Source organism: Equus caballus, unplaced genomic scaffold (assembly GCF_041296265.1).
Source record: "Equus caballus isolate H_3958 breed thoroughbred unplaced genomic scaffold, TB-T2T haplotype2-0000451, whole genome shotgun sequence".
NCBI classification, from domain to species: Eukaryota; Metazoa; Chordata; class Mammalia; order Perissodactyla; family Equidae; genus Equus; species Equus caballus.
This window is the reverse complement of record NW_027221893.1, coordinates 511,910-537,038: the sequence shown is the minus strand read 5'-3', so window position 1 is coordinate 537,038 and position 25,129 is coordinate 511,910. Positions and strand designations below refer to the sequence as shown.

The 25,129-nt window shown below is 41.9% G+C and overlaps 1 protein-coding gene across 1 annotated transcript in view; it reads right to left on the bottom strand.

Annotated features, from left to right (window-relative positions):
• Positions 1–19,919, bottom strand: part of LOC138922113 (odorant-binding protein 2b-like) — a 64,851-nt gene extending 44,932 nt beyond the window's left edge. The window contains exon 1 of the mRNA XM_070258936.1: positions 19,602–19,919. Within this exon, the coding sequence (XP_070115037.1) occupies positions 19,602–19,702 (101 nt within the window). The 5' untranslated portion in view covers positions 19,703–19,919. The remainder of the gene's footprint in view (positions 1–19,601) is intronic.
• Positions 19,920–25,129: the final 5,210 nt, after the last annotated feature.

The window sequence follows — 25,129 nt, the reverse complement described above, 5'->3', positions numbered from 1 at the left end:
ACAGGGGATTGTTCCTCAGCTACCTCTCCCTCGACACACGCAACTATGACGTTGTCAGGAATCCTATAAAATCATTGGAGAATGAAACAATCTAAGTGAAGAGTACGGATGGTTATTTGTGTATTTCTGGCATGTGCCAAAGTAAATAATACAGTTTTTATGTGGGCTCCTTTTGAAAAGAGATATAAAACTATGTTATTGTAATCATTGTTTATATGTTCTGGATATTAACTGCTTAGCCAATGGATGGTTCACAAATATTTTATCTCATTCCATAGTTTGTCTTTTCCCTCTGTTGGTTGTGTCTTCTGATGAACAGAACTTTTAAATGTTGATGTATTCCAATTTATCTACTTTTACTTTTGTTGTCTGTGCTTTTTGTGTCATATCCAAGAGGCCATTGGCAAACCATGAAGCTTCACCCCCAGATTTTCTTAAGCATTTTACAATTTTGGCTCTTACATTAGATTTTGGATATATTTTCAGTTAACTTTTGTATATATTGTGTCAGGTAAGGGTCCAAATTCATTCCATTTACAAAAAGAATCAAAAAGTATAAAATATCTAGGAATTAACTTAACCAATGAATTGATAGAGTTGTCCAGAGAAAATAGAAAACACTGCTTAAAGAAATTAAGGAGACATAAATAACTGAGAAGATATTCCGGGTTCAGGTTTGTAACACTTACTGTTATTATGATGTCCATACTACTGAAAGTGACCTACAGAATCAATGCAATCTTTACCAGAATCCCACTGGAATTTATTCAGGAAAGAAAAACCTATCCTAAAATGCATATGGAATCAAGGGACCTCAAATAGCCAAAACAGTCCTGAAAGAGAATAAAGCTGTGGGACTCCCAGTTCCTGATTTCGAGACTTTAATTCAAAAGCATGGTGATCAAAACAGTGCAGCCCTGGCATAAAGACAGGCATATCAACAAACGGAACTGAACAGAGAGCTCAAATACGAACCTTCACCTATATGGGCAAATGATTTTCAACAAGGGGGCAAGGTCATTCAATAGGGAAAGGACAGTTTGTTTCGCTAAATGGTGCTAGGAAAACTGGACATGCAAAAGAATGAAGTTGGACGCTTACTTTACACCATATACAAAAATAACTGAAAATGTATCAAAAAGTAAAACGTAATAGCTAAAACTACAAAACTGATAGAAGAAATCATAGAAGAAATTGTTTATGACATTGTATTTGCCCATTGATTTCTTGGATATGATAGAAAAACACAGGCCACAGAAGTAAAAAGAGATAAATTGGACAACATCAAAATTTACAGTTCTGTTAAGCACAGGACACAATCAGGAGAGTGAAAAGACCACCTATGGAATGAGATAAAATATTTGTAAACCAACTGTCTGATATATATATCCAAATATATAAAAATGACTACAACTCAAAAGCAGCAATAAAACAACCTGATTAAAAAATGATCAAGGAATTGTCTAGACATTTCTCCAAACAAGTTGTACAAATGGCCGACAGCCACATGAAAATATGTGCAGCATCACTAATCTTTAGGGATATGATTAGGAAAAATCAGCTCATATTGGATTAAAGACTTAAAAGTAAGACCTGCAACCATAAAATCTTTAGAAGAAAACATAGGGGATAAGCTCTGGGACATTAGTCTTGATAATGATGTTTTGGGCTTAATACCAAAAGCAGAAGCAACAAGAAAAGCAAAACTAAACAACTGGGACTACATCAAACTAAAGGACTTCTGCACAGCATGTGACACCACCAACAAAATGAAAAGATAACCTAGAAAATGAGAGAAATATTTTCAAATAATAAATCTGAAAATTAGTTACTATCAAAAACACACAAAGAACTCATACAACTCAATAGCAATACACCCCAGATAAATGCAAATGAAAACTACAATGAGATACCACCTCATGCCTGAAGAATGGCTTGTTAAAAAGACAAGAAATAACAAGTGTTGGAGAGGATGTGGAAAAAGAGAATCAATGCGCACTGTTGGTGGGAATGTAGACTGGCACATCCACCATCGAAAACAGAGTGGAGATTCCTCAAAAAATACAAATAGAATCACCATATGATCCAGCAATTCTATTCCTGGGTATATATTCAAAGGAAGTGAAATCACTATCTTGAAAAGATGTCTGCATCCCCATGTTCACTGTAGTGTTATTTATAATAGACAAGACATGGAAACTACTGAAGCGTCCATCTATGGATGAATGGATACAGAAAATGTAATATATATATATACAATGGGATATTAGTCAGCCATAAAAAGGAAGGAAATTCTGACATTTGTGACAACAGGGATGGACCTTGAGGGTGTTATATTAAGTGAAATAAGCCAGACAAAGAAAGACAAATACTGTGCAATTTCACTTATATGAGGAATCTAAAGAAATGGAACTCAAAGATACAGAGAAGAGATTGATGGTTGCCAGAGCTGGGGGTGAAGGTGGTCAAAAGTTAGAAACTTTCAGTTGTAAGATCAATAAATTCTGGGGATGCAATATACAGCATTGTGACTATAGTTAACAATGCCATATTGGGGGGCTGGCCTGAGGGCATAGTGGTTAAGTTCACATGCTCCGCTTTGGTGGTCCAGGGTTCACCAGTTTGGATCCTGGGTATGGACCTAGTACCGCTCATCAAGCCATGCTGAGGTAGCGTCCAACGTAGAAGAAGTAGAAGGACATAATATACAACAATGTACTGGGGTTTTGGGAAGAAAAACGAAAAAAGATAAATATTGGGAACAGATGTTAGCTCAGGGCCAATCTTCCTCACCAAAAAGCACACACACAACACGAAATACCATATTGAATATTTGAAAGCTGCTAAGAGAATAGACTATCAAAGTTCTTATTCTGACACATGCTACAACATGGATGAACCTTGAGGAAAATATGCTAAGTGCAATATGCCATCCGTGAAAAGACACATACTATATGATTCCAATTATAGGAGATGCACAGAGTAGTAAAATTCATAGAGATAGAAAGTAGAATAGTGGTTGTCAGGGGCTGGGGAAGGAGGGTTTGAGGAATTGTTCCATGAGTACAGAGTTTCATTTTCAGAAAATGAAAAGACTAAAATTTGTTGCACACAATGTGAAAGTACTTAAAAGTACTGAATCATACAATTAAAATGGTTAAGATGGTAAATTTTGTTATGCGTATTTTATCACATTTAAAAATTTTATGTACAAAGCACAGACAGGGCACTCTCATAATTAATGAGATATTTGTTTGGATCGCAACTCGACTTTTGGTGGTGAACACAAGGTAGCCTATATAGAAGTCAAAATATAATGATACAATTGAAATTTATATAATGCTATAAATCACTTTTACCTCAATAAAAAGATAAAGTTCATATGAAATATTAAAAAAAGTATGATCAGAAATGTACCACCAACATAAATTTTTTTTTCTGCTTTATCTCCCCAACCCCCCCCAACCCCGTACACAGCTGCATATCATAGTTGCATGTCCTTCTAGTTGTGGGATTAAATTTTAACAGATAAAATCTTTAGGAACATTTCCACTAAAACCAAGAGCAATAAAAGCTCACAATTATGACTACTGTTGGACATTGTACTAGAGAATCTTGCCAATGCAATAAGAAAGCAATAAGGATAAAGCTTGAGCAGAAAGAATCATTTTATTGTTTTTCACAGCTTAGAAGTCCAAGACAATCAACTTACAAATCAATGGAAGCAACAAGTAACCTCCAGAAATGTATGACAAACAATACACTATGTAACAGCCCAAATGACCAGTCCGAAATAGAATAAAACATTGATAAATAAAGTGAAAATGGTGAGATAAATGGGGATAAAACACATTCTTGAATGGGAAACATTTTATTGCAAAGAAGTCAGTTCTTAATAAAATTAGTCTTTAAGTTCAATAAATTTGAATCTGAATCTCTTAATGTGTATTATGGACTTTGCCAAAACAATTCTAAAAGTCAAATCAAGGAGAAAATTTGTAAGAATGAACGCAAGATAACTGAAAAAGAGCAGCAAGCAAGAACAGGTGCTATCAGCTGTCAGAACATGCTCTGAAATAGAGAAAGTGAAAACAGTGTGGTATTCATTCAGGGAAAGAATCAATGAAAGAACAGTGAGTCCAGAACACAGATTTATATACAGGAATCTGATACTAATAACCGTGACATTCCAAACCAGGAGAAGATGTTAGAACATGTAGCTACCCATGGCAGGATGTGGGGCAAGAACTCTTTAAGGTATCATATAATTTTCAAGCTTTCTAAATGTTTCATGAAGTCCGTGAATTAAAATCTTGTATTTATTTTCTGTGAGAGTTTGTTTTACCACTTAATCCTGGCAGGGTGTTCCTATCTGGCTTCAGCAGAATATTATAGCACTTGGGGGCAAAGATGCATCGTAGTAGCCCAGCACTGGAAGCCAAGATAGAAAAGATCTCTGCAGCTACCATGCTCTTCCCCTTGGTGCTTGTATACGGGGGAGAAAGGTGATCCAGACACCACAGAACACCAAAATGCTGAATGTCAGGTACTTGGCTTCACTGAAATTGTCAGGAGTCTGCTGGCCAGAGAAGCCAAGGTGAAGCTCACGAGGGCCAAGGAACCCAAGTAGCCTAAGGAAAGGTAGAAATGATGACAGAGCCCTTTTTGCACACATGATAAGGAGCGTAGGCTCAGAATGTGCATCTAGGTGAACAAAAGGGAGAAAATCACTTGAATCGATGAGCAGATGGGAATGATGGAATTATGTGCCCCTGACAGCATCCACTGCCTTATCTTTCTCCCTGGTGTTGTGATCTTGAAAGCCAGAACTACAGCGATGGTTTTATCCAAAATCTGGAAACAGCTACAGTCCACATGACTCCAATGTCATTTGTTGCAGGATGCAAGTGGAAGTGTTGGGATGGCCCTTGAAGAGCAAGGAGCACAGGAAGCAGAGGATGAGGCATTTGAGAAGGATGTAACTGAGAGACTGGTTATTAGCTTTGACTGTGAGGGTGTCCCTGTACTTCAGAAAAATCCTAAGAACCACAGATCTTAGGGCAGACAGACAAAGGGCTGCACAGGCAAGTACCATCCCCAGAGGATCTTCGTAGGCCAATAAGGTCACAGTCTTTAAGAGGCAATGACCTTGATTACGATTTGGGTATTGATTGTCTGGATATGTCATACATTGCTTCATACCTAGCAAGAAAAGCAAAGTGCCGTTAACTTGGGTTCAGTGATTCTCATGAGCCCCAGAATACTCACATTTGGACAAATTGCTATAATTAGACACCAAACTAAAGAATGTTATAGGAAGAAAAATTCCAAGTTAATGCTGTCTATTTTTTTCTTGCTATATCAAAGGCCAAGGAGCCCTAACATCATCTCTTGTTCATCTTCCAGACACAGAGGAACAAGTTTTAACTTACAAATAAAAATTACACCCATCTATACCACTTAAATAGAGGTAGGATTGCACATATCCTGGATTCATTCACTCAAAGGAAAGCATTTATTGATAACCTCTAGTGACGCATGGAGCTTCCAAAGTTTTGCAGATATAGAGATGGCCAAGACGTAAACTGTCACTTAAGCTTCAAAATTGCATTAATTCTGATAGCCAAATAATTAAAAAACATCTCCTATTCATTATAGCTTCTACTATTTCTGTTCAGATTTGAATCCCTTCTATTTTAACAAGACAACTCCCTAACGAGTCACCCTATCTTCTGTCTTGAAGCCCTCTTACGTCTCATCAACTCAATTGTACTAATTAAGGTTTCTATTATTTAAACCCATTCACGTACCTTTCTCGCTTAAAATGCCACAATTATTCTCACATTTGTAAAGAAACAAGTCTCAAACATTAGTGCATATTAGAATCACCTGGAGGGCTTGTTAAAGCAGAGTGCTGGCCCACACTATCAGAGTTCCTGATTTGGAAACTCAGAATTTACATCTCTAATAAGCTCCCAAGTGATGCTGATGCTGTTGGTATAGATACTACACTTTGAGACCCACCATTCTAGGTGGAATCCAAACTCCTAGCAATGCACAAAAGGTCCATTATTATCTAGGTTCTACCTACCTCTCCTGTAGCAACTTTTTTGTGAGGGATTGGATAGCAAGGATAAAGGAACAAATTTTAATGTGCGCGGGTGCTATCCCAAGCAATTTACTTGACAGATGAAAAAATATATCTCAATTCTCCCACAGTCTGTGAGGTAGCTAGACAGTATCGACTCATTTTTCAGAGAAAATAATTGAGGCTTAAAGAGCTTCAGTAACGCACCTGAGATCTTGGAGATAGTGAAGGCTGGGCTGGGATCCAGACTTCAGAGCAGGAGGTCAGACTAGGGTGAGGGAAGTGAGATCCCAGAGGTGCAAAATTTAAGGAAGCACTCACTTTCAGGTGCCAACCCCGCCCTTGCCTGACCCTGAGAGTGAGTGCCTCCTTAAATTTTGTCACCCAGGCACCTCACCTACCTTTCCCTAGTCCTGGCTCTACTCAAGACTGTCTGACTTCAAAGCAGATGATCTTCCCATTACATGCCTTTTGCTAAATTTAATGTTCATCACCACCTTTTCTCTTAAAAAGTTGTAATTCTCATAAAATTATAGGGTTTAGATAAATTTCTGTATTTTGATACTTTTTCTCAAGAGGAGTTCCTATAGGTTTAAGTTCATAAATTTAATTCATCACTAAAAAGAAAACTGTAGGCCAACCTCATTTATGAAAACGCTAAATCCTTAAATAAAATATTAGATAATGTATTCAGGTCCATTAAAAAGTAACACATCACAATTAGGGCTTTTTAAATGCTTTAATGGAAGAACTTGAAAGAACATTCAACTTGCAATGAGGTAGAACTGAGTTCAAAATTGTCCAAAAGTTCGCATTGATTTTACACTGAATTATAATAAACAAAAAGAAATAACAAAAACTCTGAAGATTTCTTTTTAAAAAATTTTATGGTGTAGTTCAAATTGGCTGAAATTTGTCTCTGAATGTTTGATGAGATTCCCATGTGAAACCTATCTGGACCTAGTGCCTTTTTTGGTTAATAGCCTTTTTACAGCTTTTAACACTTAAAATCTTAAAAGAAATCCGTCTTTAAATCTTAAAATGCTCCATTAACCTCATATCTGTGTGTATAACTTCTCTTTCTCTCTTCCTGGAACCTCTTTTCTTCCCTTCTACACCTAACTATCAACCATGTCTCTAGACTGAGCTGGAATCATCTCACCTGAGTAGCATTCCTTGCTCGTGTAAGGCTTATTGATTCTATATTTCCCAACACATCTTATTTCTATTTCTACAATCAAGTTTTACACTTTATTGCAATTTTTATTTACTTGCCTGCTTATTTTATTAAGCTGGGGATGTTCAATGGAAACGTGGTTTATTTGAAAGAAAATGAGATTTGGACTTATAATAGTATTAAAATTTGGGCTCTTCCACTTACTAGGGGTCTAATCTTATTAACCAATTTTGTTAAAAATTATTAAAAAGTTTGAAATAATGTAAGAGGGTGACTGAATGCATTTTCAGTGGCATACTCTAGCATCGTCTAACCAGCCAACACAAGCGTTATTTATTTATCTAGGACTATATATCTGTTTGACTTAATGATTTATTGTTTCATTAGAACCCAAACACTGTGTAGTTACATGTTAATCTGTACATTGTTGGGGAGTGGCAGCCAGGAGAAAGATAAACCCAAAGATTATGGTTTTATTGCCCTGTAGGACATTAACCATTTTTCTATGTAACCTAGCAATTGTATTCTAACATTCTTTTGTTGATGTTGTATTGTCAAAAATGCTTTTAGTGGGGCTGGCCTGATGGCTTAGCAGTTAATTTCATGTACTCTGCTTTGGTGGCCCTGGGTTCACTGATTGGGATCCCAGTCACAGACCTCCACACTGTTTATCAAGTCATGCTGTTGCAGGCGTCCCACATATAGAGGAAGATGGGCACAGATATTATCTCAGGGCCAATCTTCCTCAGCAAAAAGAGGAGGATTGGCAGCAGATGTTAGCTCAGGACTAATCTTCCACACCAAAAAAATGCTTCTAGTGATGAACTATAGAAACCGCTGTTTCACAAAAAAGGTTTGTGGTTCTTAGAACCACTTTTATCATCTCATTGATTTCCACATTAATTAATTAGTTAAATAAAATCATTGATACGTGTTTATTCCATAATGTTGAAAGTCATGGACTTAATTTTTAAAAATTTATGCTCAAAGTGCACTAAACTCACAGAAAAATAGTAATGATGATACACTTACCCCCATAGCTATTTTTATGGGAAAAAATGAGTATATGTGTATGTACCTGCACCATAGTCTCTCAATAACTAGTATTTGTATTTAGCATTACTTTCTCTTTATCTGGTATGTTGCACCTAATAGGAACTCAATATTGATTTCTTGAACATATGTATCGTTGAATACAAATACAGTTACTTGTTGAGTAACTGACTGAATTATCAACAACGAATTGGCAAAAATAGCCACACTTACATCTTCAATGAGCCTAAATTTCTAGGTGTTAATTGACACTGAAATGCTAAGTTTTGGTCTGTTTTCCTAAGTCTGAGCTGTCTAACTTTTTATCTAGACTTTTTATTTTAAGGTAATTGTCGATTCGCATGCAGTTAGAAATAACACAGGGTGATCCCGTGTACCCGTTACCCAGTTTCCTCCAATGGTAACACCTTGCAAAACTCTAGTACAATGTCACCACCAGGATATTGACCCTAATATTCATTCATTGGTGAAACTTTCTATTTCTTTGCTGAGGCTTTCCACTTTTTCATTTCTCTCAAGCATGTTCATAATTGCTCACTGGAACATTTTTATGATAGTTCCTTTAGAATATTTATTAAACAATTCTGACATCTCTGTGATCTTGGCGTTACCATCTATCGGTTTTCTTTCTGCACTCAGTTCAGATCTTCCTGGTTCTTGTTATGATGAGTGATTTTTGATGGAAACCAGAACATGTTGGGTATTGTGATATGCAGCTCTGGATTTTATTTAAACCTTCTATTTTATCTGGCTGCTTCTGCCAAGGTTCTGGCTAGGAAAAGGAAAAAGTGGTTCCTTGTTACTGCAGGGGAGGGAGAAGTCCAAGATTTCCACTCAGCCTCTGTTGACACATGATGAGGGAAGATGTCCCCATTTCTTCTGGGTGGGGTAGGAGTTCTGATTCCCCACTAGGCCTCCATGGCAGCTCCCTGGTTGGGAGGAGTGGGAGTGCCCCCTTACTGCTGCCCATGTGGCTTCACTACCCTGAGACAGAAAGGGAGCCTTGTAACTACTGGACCATGATGGAAGCCCTCACTCTCCACTTGGCCTCCTCTAAGACAACACCTGTTGGGGGGGAGGGGTGCTTCATTGTTGGCATGTAGGGGGAAGTCTATGCACCCCACCTGGCAGGAGAGGGCCTGGGCACTGCCCAGAAGTGAGAAATGTCCTGTCTGTCCACTTGGCCATCTCTGATACCACCCTGGCAGCTTGCCTTGTTGCAGGTGGAAAGGGTGGCTGTCCACACTCCCCACTTGGCCTTTCCTGGTGAGAGTGGGCCACAGATTTTGCCATGATGTTTGAGTGGATTAGAGCAGTTCTTGTCTAAAAGTTTTCTGTCTTGCTAGCCTGTCCGTTTCCTGATCTTTTTGATAGAGAGAGCAGACTTTTGTTAGGGCTTTTTAATGTTGTAAGTGCTCCGGCCTTTCCAGGTTGTTGGCTTCTTCAGACCCAAGTCTAGGACATATGAAGCAAAAAGAAATCCCAGGAAACTCACCACCATGGCCTTCCTTGGGTGCCACGGTCCCTACAAGTGTGTCTCTTCTCTCACATTTCAGAATCATCGTAGGTTTGTTTTATATATATGCCCAGCGTTTTAGTTGTACTTAGAGGGCGGAATAGAGAAAAGTGTGTCTGCTCCATCCTTCCAGATGTGGAAGTCCTCTGAGCACTAAGGTTTATGTTCATTCTGAGGAAGAGAAACTTCAGGAAAATCAATTGCCTTTTATTGTTTTGTTTCTACTAACTGCTCACTACTCCTGATCCTTGACATATTTGGATATTTTGTCAATATTGATCTTGATTTTCTTTTATATTTTTCTGTGTATTGTTAATATCTAGAAAAAATTACAATTGACCTATGGAAGAGAAAATAGAAATATTGGTTGATACTGTTATTGAAATTTGGTCTGTGAAGTAAAAAATTTAATTAATTCGTCAAGGAGGCAGCATACTGTGTTGGCTAAATGCATGGACAGTTCAGCCAGATTATCAGGTTGAAATTTGGTTCCACAGTGGCCAGCAGGGTGACTTTGGGTAAGCTCCTGTGCCACCATTTCCTCATCTTTAAATGGAGTTGATATCACTATCTGTTTTTATATGCAGATACTTGTTGTTAAATGATTTGATGTGTGGAAAGCACTTCTTAGAACTGTGCCTAGCATCTAATAAATACTATCCAAAGGTTTGCTATTCCTAACCATTTGCCTATTTATTTTTATTAGACATAATTCCCAGCTGCATGTTCTGTTCTATATTTAAGTGTGTATTTTTGGATAGTATCTCATTTCTTTATTGTTAGAGTTTAAGAACACATTTTAGTGTCTGGAAACAGAAGTCTCCTATCTATCAAAATTCTCTTCCAATATTTTCTCCAAATCATTCTCTGTATCAACTTTAAAATACATTCCATAAAGGTCCACATTTTCAAGCAAATTTCAGTATGAAATGCCTTCGATTTACAAATAAATTTAGTAAGGCTTGCTATCATTCCAATTCCATCAATAAATAAAGGTGTCCTATCAATAAATAATGTGAGCCTTTTGCTTATTCAAAAATTGTATTATATTAACAATTAAATTTTAGAAGTTTTTAAATCAGATTTGCACACTTGCAGTTTATTACTAAGTATTTTAAATTTATTCCTATGTTATTGGGATATTTTTCTGCTATATCTTTAATAGGGTTGTTACTTGTACACGGAAAGCCACTGCTTTTTGTGTGCTTATTTGGAGACGGAACTTCTTCCCAAATTGTGGCAAAAATGCTCATTTTTGCCTGTTCTTATTTTTATTGTTTTTGGTGGAGAATATGGGCCCTGAGCTAACAACTGTTGCCAAAATTCCTCTATTTCCTTGAGGAAAGTTTTCCCTGAGCTAAGAGCTGTGCCTGTCTTCCTCTGTTTTGTATGTGGGACACCAGCAAAGCATGGCTTGATAAGCGATGTGCAGGTCTGCACTCAGGATCAAACTGGAGAACCCCAGGCGGCAGAAGCAGAGCACATGACCTTAACCACTATGACACCGGGCCAGCCCCTCTGACTAGGTAATCACCGTGCATCTCTCCTTCAAGTTACCCAGAGTTATATTACACACTGGTATTATGTGAATGGAATATTTTATCATTTTATCTACATGATTATTGTTATAAAAAGAAAAATCATATATTTTTGTATTTGTATCTCATATCCAGGAGGTTTTACTTTCAAGTTTTAGGAATTATACTGTTTCAGTTGATTCTTTGGAGTATTTTTTGTATAAAATGATGTATTTTAATTTCTTATGTTTTCCTTTTTAATAAATATCACCCTTTTTGTTTCATGAATTGTTGCACCACCCAGAACTCTGGAGCAATGTTAAAAGACAGGAATGAAAGTGAACATTTTATGTTGTCCACAAATTTAAGTGTAGATGGTATTTTCAGTTTTTCATTATTTAACTGCAATGTCTGTTGGCAATTCCAAAATGTTAGTTATTGTGTGAAAAGTCTTCAGGACCAGTCTTTCATCTTGGGGTCCCATGCAACCCTAGACTTGCTGTTTTTCAGCCACAGTAGACCTTTTTGTCAGGTCCCCGAATAGTGGAAGAAATGTGCTATTCTAATTATCTCTGACAAGGAAGTCTTCCTTTATTCAGCTGTTATAATTCTACTTATCTTTCAGTACTTAAAATAAAACACTTTTGTACTTTTTTGTTTCTTTTGTGGGGAATATTCTGACATCTCAAAGTAAGGTTAGATACTACCCCAATATTTGTATTTACTGCACTTGTATCGTGACCCTTATAATGTTCCTTGTGATCACTCATCATGTTCATCTCCTTGCTCCCTGACTCTGAACTGGCAGAGAACAAGTGTGATAGGGCAACCAGGGGTACTAAAATGCATCCTCAGCATATTTCACAGTGGCTGGTTCATAGCAGAAATATAGGATATGTTTTTCGTTTGTTAAGTCATGCACATTGTTTCTGAACACTTACGTGTGTCATCATCGGTGCTAGTAACTTGAGAAATTAAGCTAAATAACATGCACCCTTCAACGTGTTCATATTTGGTTGAAAGACTTATATACAATAAAACCAAGATACTCATAATGACGTGTGTTAGGTTCCATGGTAGACACAAACACAGGTCACTCTGGGATAGCCCTTCAAAATATTTTCTTGAGAAGGTAATGCAAAGAGTCAAAAGATAAGTAGGAGTGAACCAGGTCAAAGAGAAGAGTATCCTTACATAGGGAAGATTATTAACTTTACTGGAGAAATCAGTGAGTAAATGAGAGAACAACTTTGAGATGTCAGTCCTATTCTCGATCCTCCCCATTTTGGGAACAAATAAGGACGTAAACGAAAGGATGAGTAGGAAACTTCCTCCAGATCTGCACCTGTGTCAGTGGAAACCTCCTTCTCTGGGCAGAGGGCACAGTCAAAGCAGCAGGCAGCCTTTCTCCACTGGGGAGCTTGCCTGGATGCAGGGCCACAGCTCTTGCTACACAGAACAGGGACTCTGAAGAAATCAGAGGGAAGTCTTGTTAAAATCTGAAAATATGATCTAGTTCTGTGTAACCAAAATGTTTCAGGGACAATCAACAAATTCCATTTAAAAGAAGCAGCCCCTTTGATCACAGGGCTGGATGCTCTTAACTACTGTATGATGTTAGCCATAACAAATTATAGAACCATACACTTTATTACATGTATTTTTATTATCTAATAGGCATTAAGAAAGAAAGATTACTCAAGTTGAAAGGAATGTTAGACAATAACTTGAGTTGGAAGAGGTGACTGTGCTTGCCCTATTGAGCTGAAGGAGGACATCAAAATCCCCACGCTGGGCTCTGTTCTAAATACATATGGGTCATAAATATCCAGCAATGAAACTCTCCAACCAACCTCTTTAAACCCAGTGACCCAATCAATGAACTCTTCGTAGATGGAAAAGTCTTGACAAGGTGGTGCCTGTAGGACAAATTGTCCTACTTTCACCTGAAGTCCAAGTCCACCAGCAAAGTTCGAAAAGTTGAGAATATCATACTCTTTCACAGAGATTCTTGCTGATCTAGATGTACCTGGTCCCTACCATTGCAGTCAAACTGTGTGGTCTTCCGAAAGGAGTGGAGATGGAAAAGCTGTAGTTGAGCTGCAGAAGGAATTTTGGATTTGGACACAAAAGATCTGATAGCTGTGTGACATTGGAAACATCCCTCTTCTTTTTAACTTCAAACTTAAAAGTACTCACTTGTATTATAAGATTCAAAAGAGGCAACCCATATGGAAGTAACTTGATAACCTAAAACAAAAATTTAAACTGATATTTAAATATCATATAGTATGTATGTGATTTACATATGTGATACATATATTTTTATGAGATAAACATGGTAAGTTATCCACTATAGAATCAGACCCTACATAGGCACTTCCCCTGTCAGTCACCTCCTTGAGGAGATGCTTGGAGAACATGAAAATCAAAAAATATCTATGCATAGCATTCAGAAAATATTGACCAGAGAATCAAATTCAGCCTCTCTCATTTGTCATTAGCAGTCTCTCAAAACTTCTCTTAACTCTTTTGCAAAATGGGGATAAAAATACTGCCTAAAGAAATTGTGATATAAGGTGAAACATATACATATATAAATATACCATTTCTATATCATGCATATATATATATGCATAAGATAAAAAATTTAAGTTAGCTACTAGCATGCCAGAACTGACATAAGCAATTCGAGCACTAGAGTTCTCTCTACTATCATTTAAGGCCATCATGGAAGAAGTCCAAACCTACAATAATGAAAAAAGAAAGACAATATTGGCAAGACTCTGAGGCTCTTTGTGACTCAAAGAGTTCCCTTTGGCCCATAAATTCCAAAATTCTATCTCTGCCATTGTCACCTTTTTCTTTACAATTATTTCTACACAAACAAGTTGAAATTGAAAGACTCTAAGACTAGAACTCTGTCTTAAGCACTGAAGTTAGTAAAGAAACTGGTATAAGTCTGAAAAAAGAACCCCAAACGCTGATTTCATACTGACGTCCTGAAAAAAGTACATTTGACTATGTATTTGGACAAGATATAAAATTTATAGACCATCAGACAAGGAGCAGCTTGATTTGGAACATTACCTACTGAGGGTAAACAACCAGCCTCTCCCCATTCCCTATTGATTGCATTTCTGATGGCTGCAAAAGAAGTTTATGAAGGGTCTGGGCCACAGCACAGACAGCATTTTATACACAGTTACTCCCGCCAGCCATGGCCATATCAAACTTATGCAAAGGGCGAGACTCAAAAGAGGCATTGAGAGGACAGTCCTCCAAATTTTTACATTCAGTTTCAGAAATCAAGCAATCAAAGTGCAGGTTCCGTAATTTAGTGAGGTAGAAGTCTTCTGGGTGTTTAGAAGGGGTAACTTTCTGGAGAAATTGTTTCAAACCAGGGATCTCGCTGTGTGGTTGTCAAAAAGTGAGAGTCCCATGGAACGTATCAAGCATGGAATAACTTTCACGGAACATAAAATCCCAAGGCAATGTATTGATCAGACTTGCCTGTCACCAAAAGGTTCCCCTTTGAAAAGCTCAGTCCTATGAGTGAGTCAGAGTCACCATAAATGACAACCACATTTGCTGATGAATCGCTAATCCTGAAATGCTATTACCAGGCCAATGAGAAATATATGCTGTCAGTGACAGAAATCAATTCAACAAAGGCCACACAGATGCCACTCTGGTACATCTCTTTTCTCAAGTCCCATAGAAACTGAACCCCTTTCTTGTCTTCTGAAACAGCCAGCACAACCCAGATCTAGTCAAAATGCAGCCTCAACCAAACCATACCAAGGGCCAGTGCTGTGTTTCTGGGGGCCGTCTGGTAGAGAGATGGAAACTGGTCTTTGTCCCTCAGGATGGGATCAAAAGGGCCATAGGTGAGTTAAACGGGAAAAGAAAAATATTGTCCCATTTGAGATCAAAGGAAGCAACGTGAGGAAGAAATGAAGCGCAATTATCAGCCTATCTGACTTCCATTATGTTCAATGGCCTCAAGCCAGACTGATGGTTGCTGTTCAACAAGTGTCCCTTCGGGGCCGGCTCCCTGGCCCAGTGGTTAATTTCACGCACTCCGCTGCGGCGACCCAGGGTTCAGATCCTGGGCGCGGACATGACAACACTCCTCAGGCCACGTTGAGGCAGCATCCCACATCCCACAACTAGAAGGACCTGCAACTAACATATACAACTGTGTACGGGGTAGGGGGCTGGGGAGATAAAGCAGAAAAAGAAAAAGTAAATAAGATTGGCAACAGTTGTTAGCCCAGGTGCCAATCTTAAAAAAAAAAAAGTGTCCCCTGTAGAAAGGAATCACAGAAAAGCTTTGTTCCTTCCACTTTTGTGCATCACTCTCCCTCTGAAAGTTCTCTGCAAAACAATGGCCATAAGTCAGAAATCCCCAAAACTTTAGCCAGTTAGGATCTATCCATTAGTATGCTCTTTGACATCAGTCTTAGCAGCCTATTTTCAAGTACCATGTCTGACTGGGCAATGGAAACAAAATGCAAAATGAACAAATGGGACTACATCAAAGTAAAAAAATCTTCTGCACGGCAAAGGAAACCATCCACAAAACCAAAACACAACCTAACAACTGGGAAAAGATACTTGCAAACCATATATCGGATAAGGGGTTAATATCCAAAAGACAGAAAGAACTCATACATCTCAACAACAACAAAAATCAACAACCCAATTTAAAAAACGGGCAAAAGATCTGAGCAGTGACTTCTCCAAAGAAGATATCCGGATGGCCAACAGGCATATGGAGAGGTGCTCAACATCATTAGCGATCAGAGAAATGCAAATCAGAACTACAAGGAGAGGTCCCCTTACTCTGCTCAGAAAGGCTCTAGTTAACAAGACAGGAGACAAGTGTTGGAGAGGATGTGGAGAGAAGGGAACTCTGCTACACTGCTGGTGGGAGTGCAGACTGGTGCAGCCACTATGGAAAGCAGTATGGAGTATCCTCAGAAAACTAAGAATACATCTACCGTATATATGATCCAGCCAACCCACTGCTGGGTATTTATCCAAAGAACTTGAAAACACCGATGCAGAAAGACACATGCACCCCTAGGTTCACTGTGGCATTATTCACAACAGCCAAAACTCGGAAGCAACCTAGGTGCCCATCAAGGGAAGAATGGATAAAGAAGATGTGGTACGTATGCACAATGGAATACTACTCAGCCATAAGAAATGATGAGATCTGGCCATTTGTGACAACATGGATGGACCTTGAGGGTATTATGTAAAGTGAAATAAATCAGAGGGAGAAAGTCAAACACCGTGTGATCTCACTCATAAGTAGAAGATAAAAACAGTGACAAACACACACAGAGCCATGGAGATTGGATTGGTGGTTACCATAGGGGAAGGGGGGAGGGGAGAGAGCAAAAGGGGTGATGAGGCTCCCATGTGAGGTGACGGAGTATAATTAGTTTTTGGGTTGTGAACATGATGTAATCTACACAGAATTCGAAATATATTACAACGTACATCTGAAAGCTATATGATGTTAGAATCCACTGTTACTGCAATAAAATAAAATAAACTAAAGAAGTATAGGAGCCTCAAGAGACTAACAGGCTTTTGAAAAGTTATTCTAGGGATTTGTATGGCTTAGCTCAGGGTGGCAGACACCAGCCTGAGAAACAGCTGTGACATAGCCACTAACTTCAACTAAATTATACTCCGACTGGAGGGAAATCAAAACTACTATAATCATAATTTATTGAAGGCTTCACTTTGTGCCAGATCCTGTGCTAACTGCTTTGCACCAACTATCTCATTTAATCCTCACATCCAAAAGCTAGGTTACCGTTATTCTCCCCATTTTAAAGGTGAGGAGGCGGAAGCAGAAAGATGGCAATCTGCCTGGAATTCACAGAAGGATTCTCTATGTCATGACATGACTTTTTGACAAGATTTAAAGGTTTAACACATTACCCGGAAGATGCAGATCACAGCATCACGGAACGTGAAAAACACTGAGTCCTGCAAAATGTATTAAAACACTAATTATGGATCCTCACAATCTCTTTGCACGTTTTTTCAGATGAGGGAAAACCCAGTGTGAAAAACCGTTGATGAGATGTCTCCAGATGAGGACTATGTCTGGTCTTTAAAGCCGGGAACTATCCCAGTAGATTCTGAGTCAGTGGGTCCAGAGTAGGCCTTGAGCATCTCTGTTCTTTTAAAAAGCCCCACAGGGTACACTTCCGTGCCTTTGGAGTTGGGCAGTTCGGTCATGCCCTACATCGGGACGTTTCAGTCCACAACGGGGGTCCCAGAAGATTAGTCCCATGTGGCCTAGGTGTGTAGGAGGCTCTGCCATCTAGGTTTAGGAACTCCATGGTGTTTGCACAGTCTCGAGATTGCCTGACCATGACACACTCCTCGGAACTTCTGCCCACTGTTAGGCAAAGCATGACTGTACTGCCTTAGATTCTCCCCGGTTCCAGACCCTGCACTGTTTACATGACTGCACACACAGAGGGCACCGTGTCTGAGGCAGAGAGCAGCTGGAATCACACAAGCTCTCGACAGATAGTCAAGGAAAGGCGTGCTCTGCTTACACGACTCTCTACTTTTCTTTGTGTCTGAACTATTTTATAGCTAATCTGCTTTTCTTAACGGAGCAGCTTTGCAAAAAAAAAAAGTTACCAACAAATAGTAAACAAACCAATATAAACAATACGTATTAAATAAGCCTAACCCTAAAATGCTACTGAAAAGGCTTTTATTTCCCTGGGATAATTTTGACAGCAGTAGATTCTTTTACCAAGAGCAGCCAATTTGAGAGAGATTATTTCTAATTCCACAGTGCTACAGATGCGGTCAGTAGCAAGTGCAAGCTGGAAAGGAAATAAAGTTGGGTGTAATCCATTCAAGTTCACACGTTTCACCAGGGACAGCCTCCGAGCCTTTAATACTTATGTATGTATTTATCCATTTATTTAATCAACCACTACTAACACCTACTATAGGCCAGACACTGCTCTAAGTACTTTACTGATAGGAAATATCCTTTCAGCTTTACACTCACCTATGGAGGGTGTGTTATAATCATCCCCATCTTACAGATCAGGAAACTGACACACAGAATGGTACGGTAACTTGCCCAAGTTCACACAGCCCATAGGTGGCAGAGCTAGGACCCATTTGACAGAGTCTGGCTCCAGAGTCCATGTTCTGAATCACCATGCTTGGTCTCCATAAACCTATAGAAAGCGCCAGCTTTAATCGAAAAGTTTTGTTTTCCCCACCCTAAGGTCCCTACGCGGCCCCAGTCTCCAGGGCACTCTTTCAGCTCCTCTGACAGGCCATACTCCTTCCTTGCCCCGTCCCAACACTCTCCCGCACAAGTCCTCCTTTTCTTTTAGGCATCTGCTCTCAGCTTGAACATCACTGCCTAAGCCACAAAGTCTAACAGTAAATGCTGTATTTTTCAACACTCAACACAAAATTGCTTTCACGTATCTCCTAGGTAATTAGTTGCTGCCTGTCTGTCCTTTCCAACTAGGCTGTGAGGCCCAGTACGTCAAACACCCTGTCAGTCTTGCTCACCAAGTGTCCAGACCACTGAACACGCACCGACCAGAGGAAAGGAAGGACTTGTCCCAAAGTCAACTCTCCGGACTTTCTGTGGAAGGCGGGAACGAACGGAGCACCCTCGAGCCTCACGCTTTCTTTGCCAGACTTTCAAGTGTGGGACACATAACCTGTGCTCACAACGCTCCCCGGACAGCCCCAACTCCACCCCTAACAGGTAGACTTCTGCACAGTCAAGGGCTTTGGAAATCACTGGCTCTGCACACAAATATCAAGTGGCCCTGGACAGGCCACTTCCCCTGAACCGGCCTCAGCTTCAGGGGCACAACAGGCTTCATGAAAACCCCAACGGAACGTAGCCTCTAAAACAGGGAGACCTGCACTCCTCAGAACGCATCGAGACCAGTGTCCTTATCGACTTCGCGTCTGTCCTTCCAAGGAGCCAAGACCACGGGGGCCGCTTCAGCGCCCGACTCCCGGGCACCGCATCCCCAGGCTGGCCCCGTGCCCGGCACACACCGCCCGTTCCATGAACGTGTGACGCGCACGAAGAGACGCCCCCCCTCGCTCCGCGCGCCGCACAGCTGTCCCGCGACCTGACGGGCACCTCTCGGCGCACAAGCCTATTCCTCAGGGACACGCTCGCCTCCCACCAGCCCCCAGGCCCACGCCCCCAGGTACCTCTCCCAGATGGCATCGTCTTCGCAGGCGCCCTGGTCGTCCGTGTCCGGCGAGCAGGAAGAGCGGGAGCTGAAGGAGGGCCTCCTCAGGCTAGCGGCCATGGCTGTGGAGGGCCCGGGCTGCTGTGCCCAGCGGGGACACGGAGCGGCGTCCACGGACGAGCCCGGCCCGGGAGAGAGCAGCAGAGCGCGGCCGGACTCCGCCGGGCTCGGCTCTGGCCAGGCGCGGCTCGCGGACGCCTCCCCGCAAGGTGGCCCAGCAGCCGCGCGCTCTTCGCGCGCGCGCACGCCCGCCGCCCAGATGCTCCCTGGCCTTTGCCCCGCCCCCCCTCCGGCGGCGGACGTGGACACCTCCCAACCAACCAACCACAACAACAGAAACCCAGGACTCCTGTCTCCCTCGGGGTGAGATCAGATATTAAAAGCTTGCTTCCCGTTCATTCAGTTGAGGAACCAATGGGTGTCACTGATTTGCAAAGTAGAAATGACCTTGGGCGAGGCTGAGGTGGGGCAGTTTAGCCAAGCGGAGAGGTTAGCAGATGAAATACACCACTTTCTTTGACTCATCCTCAGCCTAGAGGGTATTGCAAGCCACTCAACAAGCATAGTCGTCGAGGTCAGCAGCATACACAGTCCACACGTGTGAGTGGGTATGAAGTGTCAACAACACACAGTAGAAGGTGTGTATCCCATCCGTCTAGATGAGGAGGCTGAGGGGGACTGGAAGAAGGTGGAGGCAGCCGCACCAATACACCTCTGTTGATCGATGAGCAAAGAATTCTTGTGTTCTTTGCTGAGCCTCTGATTCAGAAAAACTGGTGATTCAGAGGACTCTGGTCAGTTTTTCATTGTGAGGCCACCCCAAAGGCTTCCCTCAGGCAGGGCCAGCTCATTCCATTTAAGCTCCTGATCAAGGGGCTGAAACTTTAGGACATAGCAGTAGAGTCTGGAAATGGTGAGCTTAACCATCTCAAGCTGCATGATGCCTCCAAGTTTGCGACTGTACTGGGGGAGCCATGAACAATGTCCCAGCCAGAGAAGGTGGCTGCCGGCTAGTCTGTCTCCTCTGACAAAGTCAAGAAAAGAGAAACTGGAGTTTCGATCCCTGTGAACACTAATATTGGGAGAGAAAGCTGGGCATGAACCATGGCCTTTCTCCCCATGAGGCTCAAGTGGACATTTGCTGCCTTGGCTGTCCAGGATTGCTTTCTGCTCGAACAACAGCTAGAGTTTATTCTGAAGAACTAAACTCTCCTTTCAGTCCACTTGTATCACATGAGGCTCCATGCTTGGCACGGGGGGCAGAACCTTACCGCGGCCTGGCAATGATACCCAGAACACCCCAGTGATACTTTAGGATTGCGTGTATGTGTGTGTTGGGGCAAGGGAGGGCGGTGACCAGGTGAGTCCAATCTGAACGAGTCCAAGGAGTTGAACCAAACCAGGAGTTACTAAGTCTGGAAGAGCTCTCTTTTTGGCCAGACTTGAACCTGGGAGGATGTACCTTTCAAGCTACTGAGAGCCATCTTGCCATCTCATATAGCCTGAGAACGATGCTAATGGGCAGGCTAACGGAGTCTGGGGCACCGTATACACAATTAGTGGTGACCTGAGTTTGGAGTGTGGTAGCTGACGGGAAAATCACCAGCGTCTGTGGAAATGGTCAATCAGAAGCAGCTAAATTCAGAAAGATGAAATAAGCTCTCATTGGGTAGTTGCAACTTTACTCCTGAGCTAGGCGCCAACTATCCCTCCCTTTCCATCACCACCTGGTAGTACCTCAGTCAACCATTTTCTTCCTTCCCTGTGTTTCCATTTGCCTAAGTTTTGACCTGTGATTTGCTCCCAAGCCTTAAGTAGCTCTAGTCTCTTGGAAGACCAACTTTCTTCCATTGAACTGCTGTTGCTCCTTTGTCAAAAATCAGTGGGGCATATTTGTTGGGACTATATCTGGGTTCTTTGTTCAGTTCCATTGATCTATGTGTCAATCCCTCTGCAAATATTACACAGTCTTGCTTACGGTACCTGTGTAATAAGTTATGAAACTGAGTAGCTCGATTACTCCCACTTCTTCCTTGTCAGAGTTGTTTAAGCTATTTTAATTCCTTTCTCTTTCTGTACAGATTTTGGAATTACTTTGTCTCTAGCTACAAAACCAATTTACTGGATTTTGATTGCATTAAATCTGTATAACAGTTACGGAGTATTGACATCTTTACTATATTTCGTCTTCCAATTCAGGAACATGGTATTTTTCTCCACTTATTTAGCTGTTTCACTGCTATTATCAGTGTTGTGTAGAGTTCGCCATACAAGTCCTGGACATGTTTTGTTGGATTTACACCTAAGTCTTTTATTTTTATTAGTGATCCCAAGTGTACTTTTAATTTTGGTGTCCTATGCACATGTTCATTGCTAGTACATAGAAATACAACTGACTTTTACATGTTTATTTTCTATCCTAGCATATTGCTGAACTGTGTTATCACTTCTAGGAAGAATTACTTATTAATTTAATTTTCTTTTTTGAGGAAGATTGGACCTGAGCTAACATCTGTGACCATCTTCTTCTACTTTGTATGTGGAGCACCTGCCACAGCATGGCTTGATAAGCGATGCATAGGTCTGTGTCTGGGATCCAAACTGGTGAATTCTGAGCCACCGAAGCGGAGTGCACCAACTTAACCAACTACCACCGGGCCAGAGCCAAGAATTATTTTTAATAACTTCTTGTGACATAAAGCATGAAATTAAGATTCAATATTATGACCTGTCTTGACATCTGATAAATCAAGGGGACTTCAAATGGCCTAACTGCAATTCCCCACTCCTCTGCCCCCTCTTCTCCCGCAGATAAGGGCCCCTGGCCAAACACCCCTTCTCATCACAGGGAGCAGACACAGTGCCTGCTTGTTCCTGACCTCAGGCTTCAGTTCCCTATCAGAGAATCATTCCAACAAGCCCACCACACCCTCCTGTGGGAACCAGGGCTCACTTCACCCTCTTGTTACCACACAGTCCTGTTCCTACCCAAACCTCTGCTTGTTCCATCTGTTCCCAAGTGCAGTCCCCGTGTGGCCCTGCATGGTGTGTGCTGTCCTCCTCCTGGGGCTGTGAGAATATATGATAAACTAATAAACTGCTGTCCATTCCACCTGTCCACTGTCGAGTGTACTGTGTTTAGCCAGCCCCATGAGTCTAGGGTGGAAATCTCCCTCTCACCAATGGAGTGAAGTGACTAAAACAGTTGGCATCACAAGGAGGATGGCCCAACCTCACCTGAGGACACCTGGGCAGTGCTCACTAACTACTCCTTTGCTAACTATCGGGGTCATTGGCAGCAGTTACTATCTTGGGAGTGAGGGCCCATTGCCGGCCAGCTTGGGCTTTAGCTCATGTTCTGTTCTCTCAAGTGGATGCTGCCATCTCTTCCCCACCCCAGTGTCTCATTCTTCCCCAGAAAGCAAGACTTATTCTTAGTTGACTCTATCCCAGAGTGAGGTGCCATCAGGTGTGGCCTGTGTCTGGCAGGTGGTCTCCCAGCCTCCTACCTGAGGGCAGCGACAACACAACCTCCTAACTGGTGGATGCTTGAGTTCCATTTCCTGAATCTCAGGCTGATGCTCCTTAGTCACTGTGTCTAGTCTGATGACCATCAGTGGCTGCTTGGGGCGGTCACAGAGACACTGTTTGGGAAAGTGTCCCCCCAGCACAGTCCTGGGGATGACCCCTTGTTTGGCTTGAGGAAAGGAGAAGGCCATGACCCCAGGAAGATTTCAGAATGACTCCCTGGTTCCCTCCAGAGTCAGGGCTGTTCAGGCAAAGGCAGTGAGCTCACCCATCTCCTGTGCTGCTGCTCATCATGCTGCTGTCAGGGGCTCTCCAGACCCATAAGGGTTTCGAGGTCCACGAGCATGGGAGCCCATGGCCCAGGCACAGATCAAAAAGAACAAGTGTCTATGGGGGAGCGTGTGGTGTTCTACTTCTCTCCCAACGTGAAACTCTGAACCAGCACACTTGGGCTGTGCTTAGCGTTGTTCCTGACCAGCATGCCAAAGGACTAATCTGGTCATCAAGGGGCTCGAGGCCCCCACCTCGGCCATAGACAAAATGACCTCCTGGATGTGGACTTCAACACTGGGGAGATTGACTGGCATTCCTGGAGGGAAAGAACACTTGTCTTTGAGGCCCGACACCTGGTTCCTTTCCACATAACCACCCTGAAGTTCTGCCCACATGTCATCCGATGGAGAAACACAAACACTGTGACTCTCCAGGCAAAAATATCCCGAGGGAATAAGTACAGAGAGAAGGTGGGGGGAGGGAAGCAGTGCCCAGCGGGGAGAAGGTAGGGCTGCAGCAGAAGATGGCTTCCACCCCTCAACGTCTGCATGCTGGGGGCCCTGGGCTCCTCCAATGCACCCTGTCACCTAAGCCGGGGTGGCACAAAACTCTGATCCTCAGGGTTATGAGGAAAACAATGCACAGCACCCCTGTGGCACAGTGAAGGTGTTAATTCAAACCTGACTTAAATACAACCATTGCTGTGAGAGAGCCCCTAACCCTGATGCTCCCGACCTGAGCCTCTCTGGAGGGAAAACTGATAAACAAGAGCAGAGCAGAAAGACACTCCCCCAGCCCCAAGTGCATCCTGTGACCATCAGACCAATCTAAAGATAAATAAAGGAGAGAAACCTGGATACGTGCGGAGGAAGCAATCACACAAAAGACCTAATTCCAGAAAGGTTCACAATTTGGCCCAATTAGAAATTGAAAATTTACTAGAGTAATTTATATGGCAAAAAGATAAAGGGTTCTAACTGGCCTTTGTGCCTCCACAACATAGTTTCTGAACTAACTTTAACATCTGCTAACATGCCCTAGTTTGGAAACCATCATGGACTTTACACAAGAGCTGAAATTATGGTTATACCTAGTGAAATGAGCATGTTTTCTAGTTTCTGTATTTAAGGCTTTGACATCCGAGGCCTCGGCAACCTTGGAGGAACTGCCCTGCCAGGGTTAACTAGTTGCTACAGATAGTAAATGACTCCTCTGAGCAATCCTTTCGTACGTAATCATCTAGAGTCAACACCCTCAACCCCCTCCTCTCCGAGGCTCTTCCACTCTGGGCCACTCTTCCCTTGCCCTCGTCACCCCAGGGACGGGGACCAGACAACCAGGGACACTGCTGTGCCCTGAGCCCACTGAAATGATTCAAACCAGCCAAGCCAACACCTGCTCACCCTGCCTCACTCCTTCCTTCCCGTGGAATCCACTCGAAAGGCTCTCGCCCACGTTTTCCCCTCGCTCCGTCTGTCTCCTGACCGACCCTGGTGCTGCCCTGTGTGGCCCTCCATGGTGTACCCTGCCTTCTTTTGCTCGGAATCTGTGAGGAGAGAAAGCTTCTTCCTTCGTGACAGTTATTTCTGTGTCTTTGAGTCTGACTGTACCTGAAGGAAATAAACCCTGGTCCACTTAAACCTCCTGGGCCCAACTACATTTACACGTGGCTGAACATTTTGCTGT